This window comes from Rhagoletis zephyria, unplaced genomic scaffold (genome assembly GCF_001687245.7).
Source record: "Rhagoletis zephyria isolate East Lansing unplaced genomic scaffold, Rhagoletis_zephyria_1.1 Rzeph_scaffold_07967, whole genome shotgun sequence".
NCBI lineage: Eukaryota > Metazoa > Arthropoda > Insecta > Diptera > Tephritidae > Rhagoletis > Rhagoletis zephyria.
In genome coordinates this window covers 1-18,976 of record NW_016165049.1, presented here as the reverse complement: position 1 = coordinate 18,976, position 18,976 = coordinate 1, and the positions used below count along the sequence as shown (strand labels likewise).

Sequence of the window (18,976 nt, the reverse complement as noted above, 5' to 3'; positions counted from 1 at the left end):
TTTATTGTCCCAGAACTGTCGAAAATGGAACCGGTTCAGAACTAGTTCGAAAGTTCTGCAGAGGTGGCAATTTCCACTTCGTAGGACATCACCATGTAAAAAGAGGCAGTTGAAAGCATTGCGTTGGGATAGATCGAGACCCAGTACCGCTTCTTAAAGAACTAGTTCTGCGCTGTGCAGGGATATTACTACACATATGTGTATAAATACTATATGTAAGTGTAAAAATGATCTCTTATTTTTTACTTTTTGTAAAAATGACTGCGACTGCAATATGAATGAATTTCAATTCCATAGTTTTTAGTTTATTCAGTTTGTAATCAGTGATCGGACTTTAAAAAAATTCTGTGTGGTAGAATCGGGAAAAAAATGTGGTAGACNATCATATATTTTGCAATTTAACACAATAACACCACGTTTCCTGTCAAAAAATTTATTATTGAGAAGATTTACTATTTTACAGTTTATTTTATTCTCCCATTCGGCTTTGTTTACTTTTACTTGAGAAATTTCATCGCCGCAGAATCTCAAGATCTTCATATACATATATAAAAACCTTGGCAGAATCTTGTATTATATCATTCTTGTTACCATATAGTGTTTAGTGCTGGACAATTTTTGCTCTTAAAATTAAGAAAATTATATCGACCAAAAACAAAACTACTCGAAAACGCAATCGAAATATCTCGGGATTATCAATTTAAGATCCCGAATTCCCGGGATTCACAAAATGGTCCGGGATTGGATGACTTAGTAAGTACCAATTTATGTACAATTTTTGAGTAATACCTGCTCTCAGAGCAACATGTTATGTTAACAGCCCGATCGTCGTTTTCCGACGAATATTTGCGCCCAATCCACCCCACTCACGCCTGTGTGTGAGCGATTATTTGCGAACATTGCCGTTCACTTGTCCATGGCCATGGCTTGGTGTGACGCTGTTTACACTAAAATACGAAGCAACAGAAATAATATTAGCGACCAACTACAAAAACAATAGCTACAATAAAAATGGAAAACAGAACTACGGCAAAACAAAAGATTAAATATTCCATATTCCATTTCGAGTAACACGCAAATACAGCGTAGCACGAATTCTTGTCAATACCAACCAGCAAAACAACAAGGAGCAGGCTCAATGGCTTTTCCTCTCCGTTCTCGAGGCCCCTTGGCTCACATCCTTTGGGGAAAAACAAAGAGTGGAAACAACAAACATAACAAATGGACACACATACTTACGTACATATGTATGTAAGTTCATAAGTATGTATTATGTGGCGGTGACAGTATGGACGTGTGGAAGGAAATACCCTGGGGGAAAAGTATCTAACTGTAAGTTAACTTGAAGTTGATTCGGTCACTATTATCTGTATATTTTATTTGAGGAAAGCTAACTGAATTTCTATGGCGATGGTCGCAAAATAGTCAAGGACGGCTACCTCTGCATTAACTAACTTTTAACTAACTACATACATACTTTCGTATACAAAATATCAACACGAACACTTTTTTTTTTTAATTTTTTGTTTTTTATTTATTTACTTTATTTTATTACATTTCATATTTGTTCAAAATGATAATATGGATATGAATTACTCTTGCATTACTTTTCAACTAGTTTCAAGTTAGCTTTTTGTTATACTAACTACAAGTTATACATTTTATAGAAATCCCGTAAAAAAGCTAACTACAAGTTTCTTATTTTTTATCAATTTATAATTTTTTTCTGCCGGGTATGTACTATAGTAAGTAGAATACATGCAACATCCCTGCAAAAATCGCGAGTACTCCATGCATGCGTGTAAAGAGTACTTCCTAAGGACCAAGGAGTACCCCAAAATTAACCACAATTCATATAAAAAATATGGTCTAATTAACATTGCGATGTCCTAGGGCAGGGCAGGACCATATACACCATCTCTGCATAACATCAGAGCAGCAAGAGACTACTCCAACATATTAACGATGGCATTGTTGTTATATTTTTTCGTTTGTACACGCTTTTGTTCTTCACTTCTCAGATGCGTTTTCGAAATTAATAATCAAAAACAAAAATTAAAAATTACATGTTACCTCTGACGGCATTTGAACCTGAACATGCTGGGAGCTAACAACTAACAGCGAGCATTCCTACACGTTCAGCTACAGCCAGACATCATGTAAATGTGCTTTCAAATGCTCAACTTCAATCACATTTCATTAAAACACGAGCAGTGATCGGGTAACAAACAATAAGCTGGTGCAGCGACACGAGCTGGTCCGCTACAGCATGAAAGAGGAACACTTTTGTAAGTACTCCGATATACCACAAATAGACTACATGGACCAACGATTTTTGCAGGGGTACTGTACGTACACACGTTTGGCTCCCCGTTATCGAGCTATTCTGCCTTCTCTACGTCTACGTCTTCCTCTTATTTTTAATTCGATAACTCTCTTCGATTGAAGCATATCTCCTAGACATTGTAGCCAGTATTACCACCTCAAAATGTAATTGTTTAGGAAGATCGATCCAAAAAGAGCAGAATTATAATTCTCTCAACTTAGATTAAATATAGAGTTTAATGCCGATCTCGTTTCTACCGAAAAATGCAACCTTCTCTTTGCCCTCTACGCACAAACACTAAGAAGAGGGCGATGAGAAGGCAACATTTTTGGTATAAACGAAAATGGCATAAGACAATGATATTCTTTCTCAGAAGAATGTGGTTTTGGGAAAGACATCCAACTTTTCTTTTTCACAGCCACAAAACTTTGTGAAAAAAAGTTTTCACAGTGAAAGTTTCCCATTTTGGGTTCACAGTGAAAACTTTTTGACAAATTAATTTATTTGCATTTGAAGAAAGAATCATTGAATTGGCGTGCTAACCTTCTGGGTGCCTGGTGGAGTCTGAGAGGCCCGCCTTATTTTCAAAAGACACAAATGTAATAAATGCAGTTCAATGTGCTGACCAACGCCACCTATTTTCTTGTGCGTAGCGCGATTTCGTATGAACAGGACATATCTGCGTGAGAGACGGGCTTTAAATACCCCACCAGGCTCGCCGCGTTTCTTTTAAAACGAAACACTGGTAACTGTTGTATTTTGTACAAGTAAGCAAACAAAACAAGCGAGCTTGGCGTCCGCGGTAGCCGAGTGGTGAGAGTTGCGTGCTACAAGTCTGTAGATGCCACGTTCGATTCTCGGCTGGATCGATTGCCAAAAATTCTATGCTCTTTTTAAATTTATTTATTGCTTTTTAATTTTTTTTTTATTCATTTATATCACATATTTATTTTACCAATAGTTAATTAAAATTTTTAGAGTTTAAGTTTATTAAAAAAGTCAACAACAACTAACTGAAAGCAAGGTTAAAAAAAAATATAGAAGTTATAAAAACAATGAATAAAAAAGAATTAAATTAAAATTCGACTGGCCAAAGACTTTTTGGGGAGTGTTGCTGGAGTGACAGTCCTTGGCCAGATGTAAATCTGGGTCGTTCCGACTGTCGTGCGGCTCGTTAGTTCGCATTACTGCCGCCTGTCAAGGCACAATTTTACACAGGTCAACTGCGCCGTTAATCCGGATCAACGCTGCCGTCTGTCTATGCTTCAATCCCTTTTAGATAATTGAGCAATCCTAACTAATTAGTTTAGGCATGGCAACTCTATTTTTGCTTGCTGTGCTGCTTATTCATTGCATGCAAGTATGTGTAAGAGTGTTTTAAATTGTTTTATTTCGTGCTGGTCGTATTTACATTCTGTCGCAGTTTTTGTTGTTATTGGTATTGTTTTTCTTGTTGTTGGTTGTTATTGTTATTCTTCCTCTGTATGCGTGCGAGTGTGTTCGTGCGTTATTATTATTTTGTTAACGCAAATAAAAATAGAGGCTGTTTGTATTTGTGTACGCGCATATATATATGTATGTACGTACATATGTATGAACGACGTACATTAGGGTGGCAGTAAGAAATGATTTCTCGCCCTTGAGAAGAACATACAACTGTGATACTAGAGCTGTATTGTTTTAATATCTAAAATTTTAATATATAAAATTTGGAAAAGTTGTAAAAGATCCTTAAATGGAAGTATATTGAAGGTAAAATAAAATGAAATACTGTTTCTTTTCTACAATAACACTACTAAATAAATTTTAAACTAGCCATTTGTAATAGGTTTTGGTTAGCTAAATTCGAATCTGCCGCATCAGGTGTTTTAAATAATCTAACCTTAAAATGCGAAAAATGTGGTGTGGGCTATTTACGTACGTATACGTAGCATAGCGACATTTTTGTTACTCTAAAGGATGTACATAACATTTCAAAGTGTATATCTTACTGTATCACGTGCCGTTCGGCTTGCTCGAATACCCTTCTTTAACCGAGAAATTTAAATTGCTTAGAAATGAGTTCGCTTGTTATTCGTCCAACAAAATATACGTTTTTTGTTTATTTTATTTATATATTGGGTTTACTTTTTGAGCAACAAATAAATAACATTAGTAGTTTTTCGTTCGCCTTATAAAATATCTTTCGAGGTAGTTCGTATTTTTATATTCTAATATGACGATCTACTATGTACATACATACATATGCTTTTAATCTGGTCACTACTCCGCAAACGTACATATGTACATATATACATATACGGAATGCTCAGAATTTATGAGTCTGGAAGAGAGAGACATTTTTTTTTTAAATGAATTACGTTGCAAGGATATTGACACAACTTAATGGTCAATTAAAAAAATCGAAACAGGCCCGTTCTACAAATCGTACGATTTGATATCGGCGGGATTTGCGAAACATTTCTGATTATTTATTCTATTTGTAATGAAAATGATAAATTTTTCAAACTCAATTGTCTTTTTGGTTAAGAAAGCTCGAACGGTGATTTCGATTCTTCCAAAAAGTGTAGCCCTGCCCGGTGCAAAATTTGTTTGATGTTACACTCAACACTGTAAAAGGGCATGTCTTTTGCATTCTTGTCCGTGTATAGCTCACGCATTTCATAATATTGATTTTCAGGGCAACCATCTCCCCTGACAAATCTTCAAATGGCAGTGAATGTGCCTTGTTTGCCTTATAAGAGTGCAACATTTTAAGAAACGAACACACAATTTTCTCACCCTTTGCCTTTAATTTAGAAGCGAACACGAAACGAGAAAGGGGCAATCAAAAGGCGATTTTTTTTTGGTAGAAACGAAATCACCATAAAAAATATTTTGTAAGTCTCCCCGGTGGACTATTTATTATATGTATTTTCCCCAACAAGTTTGAGAATTTGTATTTTTGTAAAGGTACCTTTATCACAAAGATCGGTTATACTATGCATTACATACATATAAAAGTATTGAGTTGTAGTACCTTTAAAACTGTTGTATTATCTATTAAAGATATCGGCAACGCGGTCCACGGCACGCGCATAAAATTTATTGCTTTATAATCGCTATTTTCCATGAGGCGTCCTAATGTAGATACATACTTAAATAAATGCATATGTACATATATGAAGTACATACACACATATGTACATACATACGTAAATATGTATGTTTAAGCAAGGTTGAAGAAGAGTCGAAACAGAACATAGAGAGTAGATTACGGGGTGGCAAGAAGGGGTCAGGTCAAGAATGAATATTGCGGTAAACGGCTGTACTGGCGACTTGAATTTCGCGCGCAAACTATGAACATATGTACATACATACATACATATGTATGTATGTATGTCTGTACATACGATCTACCGAACCTAAGTGCATGTCGAAGAGGGGAGCGGCGGCGGCAGCGAGCAACTAAAAATGTAAACAAACTGATTATCATCCAATCCAATGAATAAATAAAACAGTCGCACACAGAGCAACAACAACGGGCGCTGCAATAAAAACGGCAACGCCACACACTCGACGACGGCTACCATCACTTCGATGTCGATGTCGATGTCGTTGTCGCCACTGTCGCTGCTTCGGTCGTCATTACTGGCATCGTTGCATTCGCAGCAAACGCATGAACATTTGTACAATTACGTACGTACATATATAGGAACCTATGAGTCAATATGCATTTATACAAATCTAGTAGTTACACACGTAGGTATGTATGGATGTGTGTAGCCACAACCCAGTGTAAAAATGGGTTAAGCTGATGCCAGATAAAACTGTGCGGCTTTGCGTGACATTTATACACTTTGCCAGCCAAGCGCAGACGCAAAAGGTAGATACAACATATGACACAATGAACGCCAATATTTAAAACAATTTTGTATTGCTTTTTTACTCGTGGAAATTGCTGTGGATTTTATATTACTTATTTAGTTTTAAAAATATCAGCAATGTAATTAAATTTTATGTTGCTGCATGAAAACTCGAATTTGGAACAAACAAAATAAATATTAAACCAAGTGAAACGATCTATGTATGTACATATCGCACACGATCTTCAAAAGTGATACAACTGAAAATTTGGATTTTTTAAAATTATGCACTAAAAATGTGGACACATAGCTTTTATGTACCTTTAAGCAAAAGCTGGAGCAAATTTTGATTATAATTTGTTGAAAAAAAAACCAAGGTAAAGTCACCCTTGCTCATACGATTAGCACGTGTTACGAAATAGTTTTTCGCATTTTCTACCGAACGTGTAATTTTGAGTTGTGTCACGTTTGAAGATCGTGTGCGATATGTGGCATCTTAGTTGTCAAAGCTAAACTGTCACGCAAATCGCAGCAAGCGTTTTTTTTTATCTGGCATCCAATGTTGCCAGAACTTTTTGGACCAACCGGCTAAATTGGCAAAAAAAAACCGGCTAAAAATGGCTAAACTGTTTCATCTGAATTTCACATGTTTTAATAAATCACAGGTAGACTAGTTCTTGGAGAGAAGTTGCAAATTCAAGATGGAGAAAATTTTGCCAGCAAGAATTCGCAATTAGGAAAAACATATGATTGTGGTACAGGTTGGATTTTTCGTCGACGATAATTTAAATAAATAAATACGTTAAATTTACCAAAAATGTAAGTACATAAATAATTAATTAATTTAGTTAATTCCAAAGATTTGAAAGGTACTCGGCTGAAAAAACTGTATTCGTAATCGGAATGCAATCTCAGCCAGATTCGATATAAGAAACCCGACATTTACTACAACAAAGAAATTGAAACGTATGTTGAAGAAAGTTGGACTGATAAGAAATATACATATATATAGTAGTAGATCCTGTCTTTTGTCCCTTTGAAAGAATTTTAGAAAGTCTATACAAATTTCTTATGTTTGAAATGCAACCGTGGACATAAGCTGGCAGGGAAACTTGCAAATTCCAGCAAATTTGCGTTCGTGCAGAAATTTGGAAGTTCCCCTACTTGAGAGACACTTTGGGAGCATTTTTCCTTACTATCACATAAAAATTTGAGCTCTTTTATTTTAATTTTTACGCATTTCGGTGTTGTTTCATTTAATTCAAGTTGGCTTTCGATTTTTGGAATTTAAATAAGTTCTCAGCAAAAAAAAATTTTGTTCAAAAAAATACGTATGTACATACTTAGTGCTTGAAAATATCAATTTCTTCCGTACGTTAAAGCTTTAAGCGTGGACAACAAAGATGTTGTGTAATTAAGGCAGAATTGCGCTATCTGGGAGGACAATATGTATGTGTTGGAACTATGTATATCCAAACATAAACGCGTGTTAAGCGAACAGTGAAACAATTTGTTATTTTCTAAGTTTTCGAATAAAACTTCACCCTTAAATTTAGGAAATTCATAACAAACATTTTGTGAAGAAAATACCCGCTACGGCCTTCTTTAGAAAAAATATATTCGTTTAAAATAAAAATAAGCGAAATCAGCCCAATTTTATATTACTAAAGGCTAGTCGCCATTTCTAACAGATTTTGGATCGCTTAGTCAAAAATGCATATATATTTAAATGTGGAGAAAACAAGGCAAATAGCAAAATCGGCTTAAAACGGCTAATTTTTTTTTACACAACGGCTAATAAATCGGCTGCCGGCTAAACCGAGATTTCTCCGGCTGTTTGCTATCGCTCGCGAACGTGCTAGTCGAGGTGAAGCGAGTGGTACGGAGATGGAAACATAACTATACATTTAGTGGAGAAGGACTTGTCTTCACTTGGCATTTCCAATTGGCGTCAGTTGGCAGAGAAGAGAAACGAATGGCGTGTCTTGTTGAGCTCGGCCAAAATCAAAGAAGGATACATATGTATGTATATCTATACATATTCCCTAATCTGTAACTGCCAAAATGTACAAATTTACAAGTCGTGGGATCCCTGCTTAACAGCTGTCACTTGCGGCTAGGCTATTTGTCTACTTAGCACACCAGATATTCCCTTGAGTTCCATAAGCCCATGAACCAAAAATACAAGATCACGCCAGCAAGCCAGTAGCCCGTTAAATTCGCATTTAGGAAACAAGTTGGGCGATTTTGACATTAGCCGTTTGTTTACATTTGTTCGTTGCGTACAATTTTGGTGGTGGCTTTTTACTGGAATTTTCTTCATTTTCGCTTGTGACAACGTGCGTACACATAAAGTAAAATATAATTTTACACAACGACATGATTTATAGAAGAATTTGTATAATAAAAAATTATTATTTATGCGTTCAACAATTATTTACGCGGTTTTCTTCGTTCTCTTCGTTGTTTACTTCTTACAACAAAGATGGCGTCGGCATTTCGACAGCTAGAAAATTACTTTTTTCTTTCTTTCGTTCGCGCATGGTTTTGTGTCTTTCGTTCATGCCTTAAACCCCTTATTTTTTTTTTGCCCAAGTTCACCCTCCAAACCTTGAATAGTAGTAACAGCAGTATCTACCAGATGCACTTGTTCAGCCAATGATTTTTTTTATTTCCAATCTAGTTATTATTTCCGAAAAGAAGCTGTAGTTTGCATTGATATAGGCTAACCGTGCTTCAAACGAATTTGAAGCTATTGCTTTTTTCGCCTTCAATATTGAAGAAGCGTCACTATCATTTAGACCTTTAAGAAAGACTTGAAATTCCTTAAAATGTAGGCAATAATATTTTGCCGCCTCTAACCAGGCTCCCCCCCATCTCGTTAATATTGGCTGTGGCGGAAGAGCGATATTGGGATACATGTTCTTAAAAGCTTCAACGCGCACAGCAGATTTTTTTTTTTATATTTTTTCCCATTTGATATTAAATCGTCAACATCACTGGAGCGAGTTCATACATCTTCGGTCACTCGGTGCATTACGTGCCAAACAAGTAACGTGCAGTAACTTTGGGTAAAATACTTTCAGCGCCTTTGCTGATTATACCATAACGAGCCCTAACCGAAAAAAACGTAGGCGACATATTTTTAAAAAATTTTCTTTTTGACGCAGAAATGCCCGTAGAGCATCTAGATTCAATTCTGCATCAGAAGAAAAATTTTGAAAAAAATTTCGCCTAGGTTTTTTTTTTGGGGGGGGTTAGGGCTCGATATATAGCGCTGCGTCAGTGACATTAAAATGACGAAATCAGTACCCAATAGGTGCATGGAATCATCAAATGCTCTCAAAATATGTAAGAATATGCCCTAACAAGTCGATGCCATGTTAACACAAAACTCTTGATTCGCAACATTTGTTAATCTTTAAGTTCCTATAACTTACCAAACAAACAAAAAATGTAAATGCATAGAAATCCGGGCCCTAGTAATGAGTAATCTAACATATGAAGATTGTATTCCCAATCAATCGAATGCGTGATGGTAGTCTTGAAGCGTTGAGAATAAATCTAAGCTTCTATACTTCTTTTGAAGTTGACTTGCTGTATCCGAATGTATCTTTGGTTAAGGGTCTAGAATCCTCTGACACGGCGGAAACGTTTTTCTACTCTCAGACGATATGCACGTAAAAAATGAGGCATCTTGTAATGTATGGGTGAAATTAATGTTCCCTGCAGTAAAATTTAGAGACAGTCTGACAAAGCGCTAGTTCCGCACTACATATGTATATCAGTACTATCACTGAACTAGTGCAAAACGGAGGCAGAGCGGGACAGCTGAAACTTGCAGGGCGTAAATGTGCAAATGCTCACTACTCGTACAATACGAAAGTAGCTCAGCGAGAATATGTACCTCCGACTCAAGCATCGTTAGAGCTTAAGCAGACAGACGGCAGCGTTGATCCGGATCAACTCGGGAATTAACTGCTGTTGATCCGGATTAAGTTCCAATTAATCCCGATCAACGCTGCCGTCTGTTTAAGCTTTTAGTCGCGAGCTCAGATCGCGGTGGAGGTATAGCCATANAAAAAAAACTGCAATCAGAAATAGGCTTGGCATAGTGCCTTAAAAAGTAAAAGTTATTTTGGGGAATTTTTTCAGGAGTTTGGGGAATTAGCCGTAATAGAGTTGGCATCCCTACATGAATGTACTTATTTATATAATATATATACATACATACATATATAGATATGTGAATACATATGGTACGAGCGTGTTATTAGGAAACAATAACAAAAGTTGAAGGAAAACATTCGAGTCGAAACGTAAACACGCATCGACATTCGCACGAACTGAAGATATGGGTATGTATATGTATTATATATATATATGTATGTATTATGTGAGTATTTACAGTGGCGCTCGCCCAAATAGCATACTTTTATTTTTTACAATATTCCCAATGTTTTACGTGATAAATTTTTTTTACAAAAAATTTCAAAAACATGTCATCAAAATTTTAAATTTTTTCGGAATTTTAGAAACTTTTTGGGTATGCGGTTGTGTATGCAGTTTTTAGCTTAATAAATTTTGGTATAAACATATGCAGGTTGGTAAATTCTGCAAATTCCCGTCGGTTTTTTCGAATTTTCTTTTGTTTTATGTGGAAGAAAATATGCAACACCCTCGACAAAAAAAAAATGCCAAAAATCAACGGGAATTTCCAGAATTTTCAAACCTGCATATTTCATACTAAAATTTATTAAGCTAACAAACTGCATACACAATAACAGCTCGATTCAGTGCACTTGATAAATTGAAAATCTATAATCTATAATTTGTAATTTTTTTATTATTTATCAAGAATTGGTATTCTAGCACAGAATTTAAAAGCTCTTTTCTTGATAAATTATCAAGACTGAAAGTGCTATTGACAAATTGAAATTTCATGTGAAATGTGTAAATTTTGTATAGTAATAAATTTGTTTCTAACAATTAAATACTCCATGTGCCGGCATTTGAACCTGCGACACACGGAATTATAGTCGACATCTCTACCTGCTCGGCTACGAGAGTCAAAAGTTTTTTTGCTTTTAATTTCATATTTTCATATGTGACAATGAAATCAGTTCCACTCATGTGGAAATCAGTTCCACTAATGTAGAAATCGTAGAGATTTTTGTTTTATAAATATTGATACAGAATTCAAGGGAAGCGTTTACTTGATAAAAATCTTCATAAAATTTCTTTACAAAAAAATTTATCAAGAAAACACAGAATCGGGCGGTAAATTTCTATAAAAACTGAAAAAGTTAAAAGTTTTGATGCATTTTTTTTTTGAAATTTGAACTAATTTTTCTGAACTGTACATAAGGTTTTGAACTTGGACATATATGGTTTATTAAACAATTTTGAGGCCGTTTATTCGAAAATTATTGCGGAAAAACAACAATAGTTTATAAATGGTAGAAGTTATAGCTGCCATTTCGGAGATCACCACATCTCCTCATCAGACTTCTTCGCTGGGATTCGATCCAACGACCCCAGTGGTCTACACACTGTGCTAAGTTCGCCTTATAAACTTTTGTTGCTTTTTCCACATTGTGAATACATATTGTAATTAAATAAACGTGTGCTTTTTAGGTGAGAAACACTGCCCTGCAAAAATCATTGGACCATGTGGTCCATTTGCGCCTTATTGGCGTACTTACAAAATGCTCCTCTGTAATGCAGTATCGGACCAACTCATGTCTCTAAAGAACTCTGTACTTTTTGCCTTTCTTGAGAGCTGGATACTACTAAGCTATTCAGGTCTATTCTTCGCTGGTAGCAAACATTTTGTAACCGATAAACAAAGGTCCTGTAAATTTTTAAACCCTTTTCGCATTCTGTGCACTCTTTTAAGTGGTAAATCTTGCTATCATATCATAAGAAAGTAAATATGTACATAAATAATTACAGAATGTCCGAATCAAACCTAGATTAGTGTAGCTCGGCTATTTATATTTAAAAAAATAAGCAAAGATATGCACCAATACACCGAATACAGCAAATGCAATACCACGTCCGAATACCGATAGTCCGAAAATTCCAAAAAAAGAGCGAAGAAACTTATTTTCTTCAAAACTTTGGAATGGTTTCCTAATATGAGCTTCTACTATAATTATAGTATAATAATAATTATGCAGTATTAAATTTGTGAAGAAGGGATTCATTGAGACAGGGTAACCAAAATATTATTTTTTTTCTTTTCCACCTTATTCGTGGGATTTGGCAGATACGAGGTATTAAACTTAATTGGGCTACAAATCTGCATACTCAAAAAAAATCTGATTAAAAAGTTGAAAATTTTCATAAAAATTTTCGGAATTTTCGTGAGTTTTGCACAAAGTTTAGGAATTATATTCTTATGTTTTTTGTTGTAGAATGAACTCTATTTTTATAAGAAATTAGCGGAAAAATATTAGAATGAAAATTGTTGCATGTAATGTGAAAAATTTGCTGTGCCAATACTTTGTTCCGGCAGTGTATGTATGTAGTATGTATATCCGCATTTCAAACTCATTCAAAATAAAGTATGCTCGAAAATTTCTTTTAAATTATAAACAGAATCAAATCGCTCAGAGAAATTCGTCGGAAGAAAGTTCGCTGCCAATAGTAAAACACACTGCAGTATACGAGTTTGCACGAGAGGTCGAAAATATCCCTCTCCACTTTGAAAGTGTCCCAAAATAACTATCACTATTTAAGATAAAAAATAACCTACCAAACAGAACAGGTGTTTTGTTATTTGTAGATGTGTGCTCCTCTCGGTGGGAAAGGGTTATTCGCATATATTTTTCCGTTGCTGTTGGACACGGACACTTATCACTGGAAGAGGAAAAATAAGTGTTAGAGCGCGGTTATTCACGAACGTGTACGTAGGGTACCGTAGAAGTGCGTAGAAGAAACATATCAAATCTGTAACTATATAATTTTCTTTATAATTACCTTTATTTGAATCTTTCTTCCTTTATCTTCGCCATATAAAATGATAAAAATCTTGATACAATTGCTTTACAAATAATTTATCAAGAAAACTCAGAATTGGGCGGTTAGTTACAAGTCCCAAGACATAAATAAAAGAGTTATCCCAAATACGTTTTCAGTGATGTACCTACATTATTTCGAATCGAGTCATAAATAAAAGAGTTATGAAATAACTTTTGGTTGGTTTTTTAAAACGGGACCAGGACAAAAATAATATTTACTATGCTGAAATCCACTCAATCCACTTGTATCTTTTATGTGGTGACCGCCGACCTAGTCTAATGTACTTATATAAATACATACATACATATTTATGTATGTATAACAGGTCGGTTGCTGTTTTTTAGTTGCTGTGTTTTTCTGCAGCTTATTTTTTTTTTTTTGTGTTGTTTACTGGTTTGCAATGTTTTTGTTTTCGAGTTTACAGTCACTGTCGATGCCGATGCCGAAAGAAAAGCAGTTACTCTGTGACAACTGAAATATAAACAATGGCATGTAAGAATAATAAGAAAATACAACAAAAGTTGGAACAACCGAAATGGTAATAAAAATAACTTTGAGAAAATAAGGGAATATAATAAAAACACCATTGCCAGCGACCAAAATACTCGTACAAACAGTGTTGCTAATTAAAATACATATTTTTGAGCGAAACGTAGTGCTTTTGAATATAAGGCTAGGTTTATGACCTAGCGGTTTCGCGTCGCCCGATGAGATTAAAATTATACAATTTTAATTTAATTTTTTTTTTTTTTTTTTTTTTTTAGTGGTGTTTCTGGTGCAGCGATTATTTATACTGACATAACAATTTGTGTAATTGATAGCTGGTAGCGATTTTGATCTCATCGCGCGTTGCGAAATCGCTAGGCCATAAACGTAGCCTAGTCGAGAAAAAGTAGCCACAACCGGTCAGCGTGGGTTAACGATTCTGAACCGAAGTCGTGCCATGCGTATATACGATATATCTAACTTATTTATAGGCCGATTTGGCTGCTATTTATAATAAATGTATACTGGTTATGTAAGCAGACACATTTTTTCTGGTTTCGTTGTGTGGCGCCAGGGTCGAGATATTTTTCAAATTTCGAGATGCAGTGTATCCATCATAAACTCTTGTATCTAGGTTAATCCTTTTTCAGATAGCGCGGATTTTGTTTTACCTTATTAATTTTACATTTAAAGAGAGCTGGAAGTAAAACTTTCCAGAAAAATTTTGCGAAAAAATTATTCAATTCAAATATCTGAAATTACAGACTTTACTAGTGTGTAAAGTATTATTAGTTCAATGATATAAGTGCCATAGCAACGAATTCGAAATATATACATCTTATTTTGGTTTTAAAAATTTTTTCAGCACTTAAACTTATAAAATTCGTTTTTTTTTTTGGAATTGCCGAAAATGTTAAAACAACCTTACGTCAATAAGTGCTCAACCTTAAAAAAAATATGTAGCTCTTCATTTTAGCTAGTATTAGTATTATTTAGCTCTTTTTAGCTCTTTTTTTCGACCGTTTTAGCTCCAAACGAAAACTTTCTCTGGCAACACTGATTTTGCCATACGAGCGTCACGTAACGCCAAGTTTGAAATACCCATATATTCGCTATTTTTGGGAAGTTTATGTCATCTTTTACGAACAACTTATTCTCTTTATCAAGCTTATTATTTGTATGACGAAATCTTCAAAATCGTAAATTTTGGATTACCTACATCGATACATTATTAAACGTGCGAAATCTTTCCATCTGTCTTTTGATATACCAATTGTCTAAACTGGACAAATTTTGATTGCGTTTTCCCACAAAATTAATTAATTAATTAATTAATTTTGAAATAATTCTATATATTTTTAAGCGTGCGATGTGTACATACACTAGTGTAGGAGTTTAGTTAGAGTAATTGTTCTTTTGTATTTTTCGATTTTGAGTTTCTTTCTTTTTCACCGATTTAATGTTTTGTTTAAAAGCTTTTATTCTATTTTTGCACATAACTATTTACTATGCACACTATAGTGGTTCGAAAAAATTTTATTTTTAAATTCATAAACGGTACCTCCAATTTTTGTTATTTGTGATAAAAAAAGAGAAACGTATTATTTTAATTTAAAAAAAGATTTTTAAGAGCTCGCTATGGTCGGTTGTAAATAATGTTGTAAATTTTTTTATTTTCCCTGATTACGAATCTGATGCCAGATTTTCAAAATTCAAAATAGCGGATCCGAGTTTCAAACAAATCCAATAATTTTTTTTTTCTAAGTTGTTCGCCATTTGGGTCCACCATTTTGAAATTTGAAAAACTGATATCAGATGCGTGATCAGCGACACCAGATACGACCCCTGGTAACGAGCTTTATTTAACCCATGCCAATGCTTAAAGCGTCTAGTATCAACTTTTTAATTTTAGACATCTCTTTTCGAAAGCATATTTTCGGGCACTAGGAACATTTTAACGGTTTAGGACAGATATGTAATCAATGGAATATTCCCCAATAATACCTGGGCCTGAATTGCAGCATTCGATATGGAACGTAACTCGAATCGAAATTTGATTTGAGATCACGGCATTCGATAGCTGGTGTGCATCGCCCATTTAACTTGGAGAAAACAGCTGCCATTTCTTAAATTCGATTCGAAAATAGTAGTTACTCGATAATAAAAATTGAGAACACCAGCGGATTTTTTTTTGTGTTTCACACTAAAAAAATATGTGTCTCTCTTTTATCACAAATAAAACACTATTTTGATGTAGCGCTTATGAAATTGCAAAAATAGTAGTGGTATTCACCAAATGTAGCAAATGTGGCCTGGCAGTCTGGCAACAGAGCAGATCAGCTCAATTCGGTGAATACCGCTAGTGTTTTTTTGAGCTACTCTAATGTAAACATTGTGGTGGTTGTTCACGCTTGCTTGGTTATCAGGTTATCTGATTAAAAATATTTTTTCTGTAGTGTACTTTATTGTTGTACAACACAACAACAAGATACACTGCAGAAAAATTATTTTTAACCAGATAAGCTGATAACCACGCAAGCATACATACATACATACATACACACATACATGCATACAATGTGTCACTGGAAGGGTACTCACCGCACCGAAATACTTCATCTCTTTCTTCATGCGCCGATGATGGGAAGTGCCCGGCGCGCCTGCGACTGCCGCCGCTGCTGCTGCAACCGCTGCACTTGTCGATGGCTGGGCCGCCGTTGCTGTCGCGTTTTCGTACGTGCTAAGACCGTTAAGAGTTGACGCGGCAGCCGCTGTATGGCCGTTTGTGCTCGATCTGCTCGATGATCCACCACCGCCGCCACCTCCGCCACCAGCACCACCGCCCGCTTCCATAAAATCAAATCTCTTGAACGCGTACCACTTGGATGGGTTCGGCTGGATGCCCTGATATAGTTTGACAAGCATTTTATGCTTCTCCCGTCGATATTGCGTGAGTAATACGTTCATCTTTCGCTCCACCTCGGCCTTACTACAACCAAAACGATCCGCTATCTCCGACCACGCTCGAAAACGGCATAACTTGTCTTTGTACTTTGGATCGGCACGATTCCACAATTCTGTGTGAATGCGATACTGTTCGATAAGTTCTAACGCATCGTCGTTGGTCCATTCCATGACTTTGTTGCCACCGATTACCATGTGCTGATGCGCGGCGGCCAGGTTGAAATTTATTGGCGTCAACAAATCGGTTGATTCCTGCTGCTGCTGCTGCTGCATCAGCGCGGCACGGGCAACGGTGTACGATGAGATGGCGCAATTTGATTTTTTGGCTATTGCAAATGTATTCGAATTGAATTCGGTAAAATTTTTCTACTTATCGCCAACTGTGGTCGGGACTTAAGTAGTAGAGTTTAACTTCAGGGAATGTGCTCGAAAATGCAAAAGTTCATTTTTTGTCGTTCAAAGGTCCTAGATTTCTATTGTGTCTCATTTTGCCAAAGTCCATTACTTACATATATGTATGTACATATGTATGCATACAGCAGGTAAGAGATATGTATGTAGTTGCCATATTCAAGGATTGCTGTTATCAGTTACTTCACTTATACACATATAGAAGCATTTCTAGTGATAAACATACATATGTGTGTATGTATGTATTTACATTAGTATGGCCGGTAACTATTGGGAAAAAATTTTGGAAGAAAATTTTAATTTTTGTTGGGTCGTCGTAGCCACTAGACTGCTAAATATTTCTGAAGAAATGAGGCAAAATTGATAACTCTAAGGCGTGTGTTGTTTATGCACTAACTTCTCTTTGTGGTTCTTTCTTTTCGTTATGAAGGTTTTGAGATATGTATTGCCAAAAAAAAACAGTTTTCTAAAATAAAAAGAGGCCAAAGTTTCAACTGATAATATGCATCTGCAGAATCCGCTAACAGATCAATCTATATGATATATAAAAAATTAACGGTTATTAAATTTACTCTGTAGTTTATACTCCATTTTTCATTACTTTAGGTGCAATACTTGTAATCAAACATCTTTTATACGCAAATGACCAATTTTATATTTTTGCAAAAACTATTTTTTTGTATTTCAAAATCTAAATGACGCAAACAAAAATGTACAGCGACCAATTTTTCCCTAGGAAATGGAGGCTCTAATAGATTTTTAAGCTGTATTAAACTATGGAAACATGATGAACCTTGACTTGTTACAGTTACGCCTCAACGTTACCCAATCGACGTGGAATTTTATAATAATTATTGTTTCATATGCATGAAAATATTTACTAACGCAGATAGTGCGACCATCGCGTCATTTGAAAATCAACGGCCATCCTAATGCGCATATAGATACATAAATACAAAGATATCACTCGATCCTCGAAAGTTTATTTAGTTAAAAATCCCTGTTTGTGAAATATGTATGTATGTAGCAGAGCTGTAAAACTGTGAAATCATTTAAAATTTTAATCATGAAATATTTACAAGTAGTATTTCATTCATTTTCCTTTGGTCTGGTAGTGTGGCTTATATTTTTTTCAATCTACAATCATTAAAAAAAAAATTTTATTTCACACAGTAAGGTAGTAAATACCTGAATGAAAAACTGAGAATGCTGAAGTAAACAGAATTCAATACTGAATTAGCTTCCAGATGAATGAACACTTTGCTATGTGTGCATTCTCTAATTCAGTTCCAATCAAATTTTATACACTAAGAAAAATATGTATGTAAGTTTAAATGATGGAATAATGAGGTGTATGAACTTTAAAACGCTATTGACATAGTGTCGCGTATCAATGCACAGCGGCCACGCGGGCTAAGCCCTGTCCTACGAATGAATGGTTGTGCTTGGACTCCTCCACGCATGAAACGCAGCTTGATTCACATGAACATATCGTACAAATTTATAGTTTTGGTTGCTTGAAAACTGAGTGAAAAATGTTCCAAGAAAATTAGTATCTATAACTTTTTTCTTTTAAAGATTGGAAAATCTGCAGAACATGAAATAATCAAGCATAACAACCATCAAATGATAGCAGCTTTTATCATTCAGTCCATGGTTTATCCACATACATATAATGTCTTTTTTTTTATGATCAGTTTTTATTTGAAAAGAACGATATTCTCATTTCCCAATACCAGGCGCTCATGCATGTGAAGTAACAAGTTTTCTATTTCTACGTAAAAAATTGTTTGTATAAATTTTTAAATTTCCAAAATTCTACTTTGTACAGTTCAAAGGCTTCTACAAAAAAAAAATTTATTTAAAAGTTCTACAAACAAATTTATACATATAGAAAGCTTGCTACTTCATATGTATG

At 35.0% G+C, this 18,976-nt stretch overlaps 1 protein-coding gene across 5 annotated transcripts; it reads right to left on the bottom strand.

Annotated features, from left to right (window-relative positions):
• Positions 1 to 686: 686 nt before the first annotated feature.
• LOC108374652 (uncharacterized) lies at positions 687 to 18,070 on the bottom strand. Of its 5 annotated transcripts, XR_001849069.1 has the most exons (3): positions 16,285 to 18,067; positions 5,833 to 6,024; positions 5,723 to 5,773 (listed from the first exon to the last, which is right to left on the bottom strand). XR_001849069.1 is itself a non-coding variant. In XM_017630639.1 (2 exons), exons 1-2 carry the CDS (start codon positions 16,918 to 16,920, stop codon positions 867 to 869), a joined length of 717 nt encoding a protein of 238 aa, XP_017486128.1. In that variant the 5' UTR covers positions 16,921 to 18,069; the 3' UTR covers positions 687 to 866. The 5 variants fall into 5 exon arrangements, 4 of the variants coding, with proteins under 4 accessions (XP_017486128.1, XP_017486126.1, XP_017486129.1 ...); XM_017630639.1 differs by lacking the exons at positions 5,723 to 5,773; positions 5,833 to 6,024 and adding an exon at positions 687 to 947 and having other exon boundaries at positions 16,285 to 18,069; XM_017630637.1 differs by lacking the exon at positions 5,833 to 6,024 and having other exon boundaries at positions 5,364 to 5,773; positions 16,285 to 18,070.
• Between the last annotated feature and the right edge of the window lie 906 nt (positions 18,071 to 18,976).

Excerpts from the sequence above, each read along its gene's own strand:
- LOC108374652 (XM_017630637.1), bottom strand. The coding sequence starts at position 16,920 with ATGCAGCAGCAGCAGCAGCAGGAATCAACCGATTTGTTGACGCCAATA. Across the intron at positions 5,774-16,284 it reads AGATGAAGTATTTCGGTGCG|TTGCTCGCTGCCGCCGCCGC; the intron begins GTGAGTACCCTT and ends TTACATTTTTAG.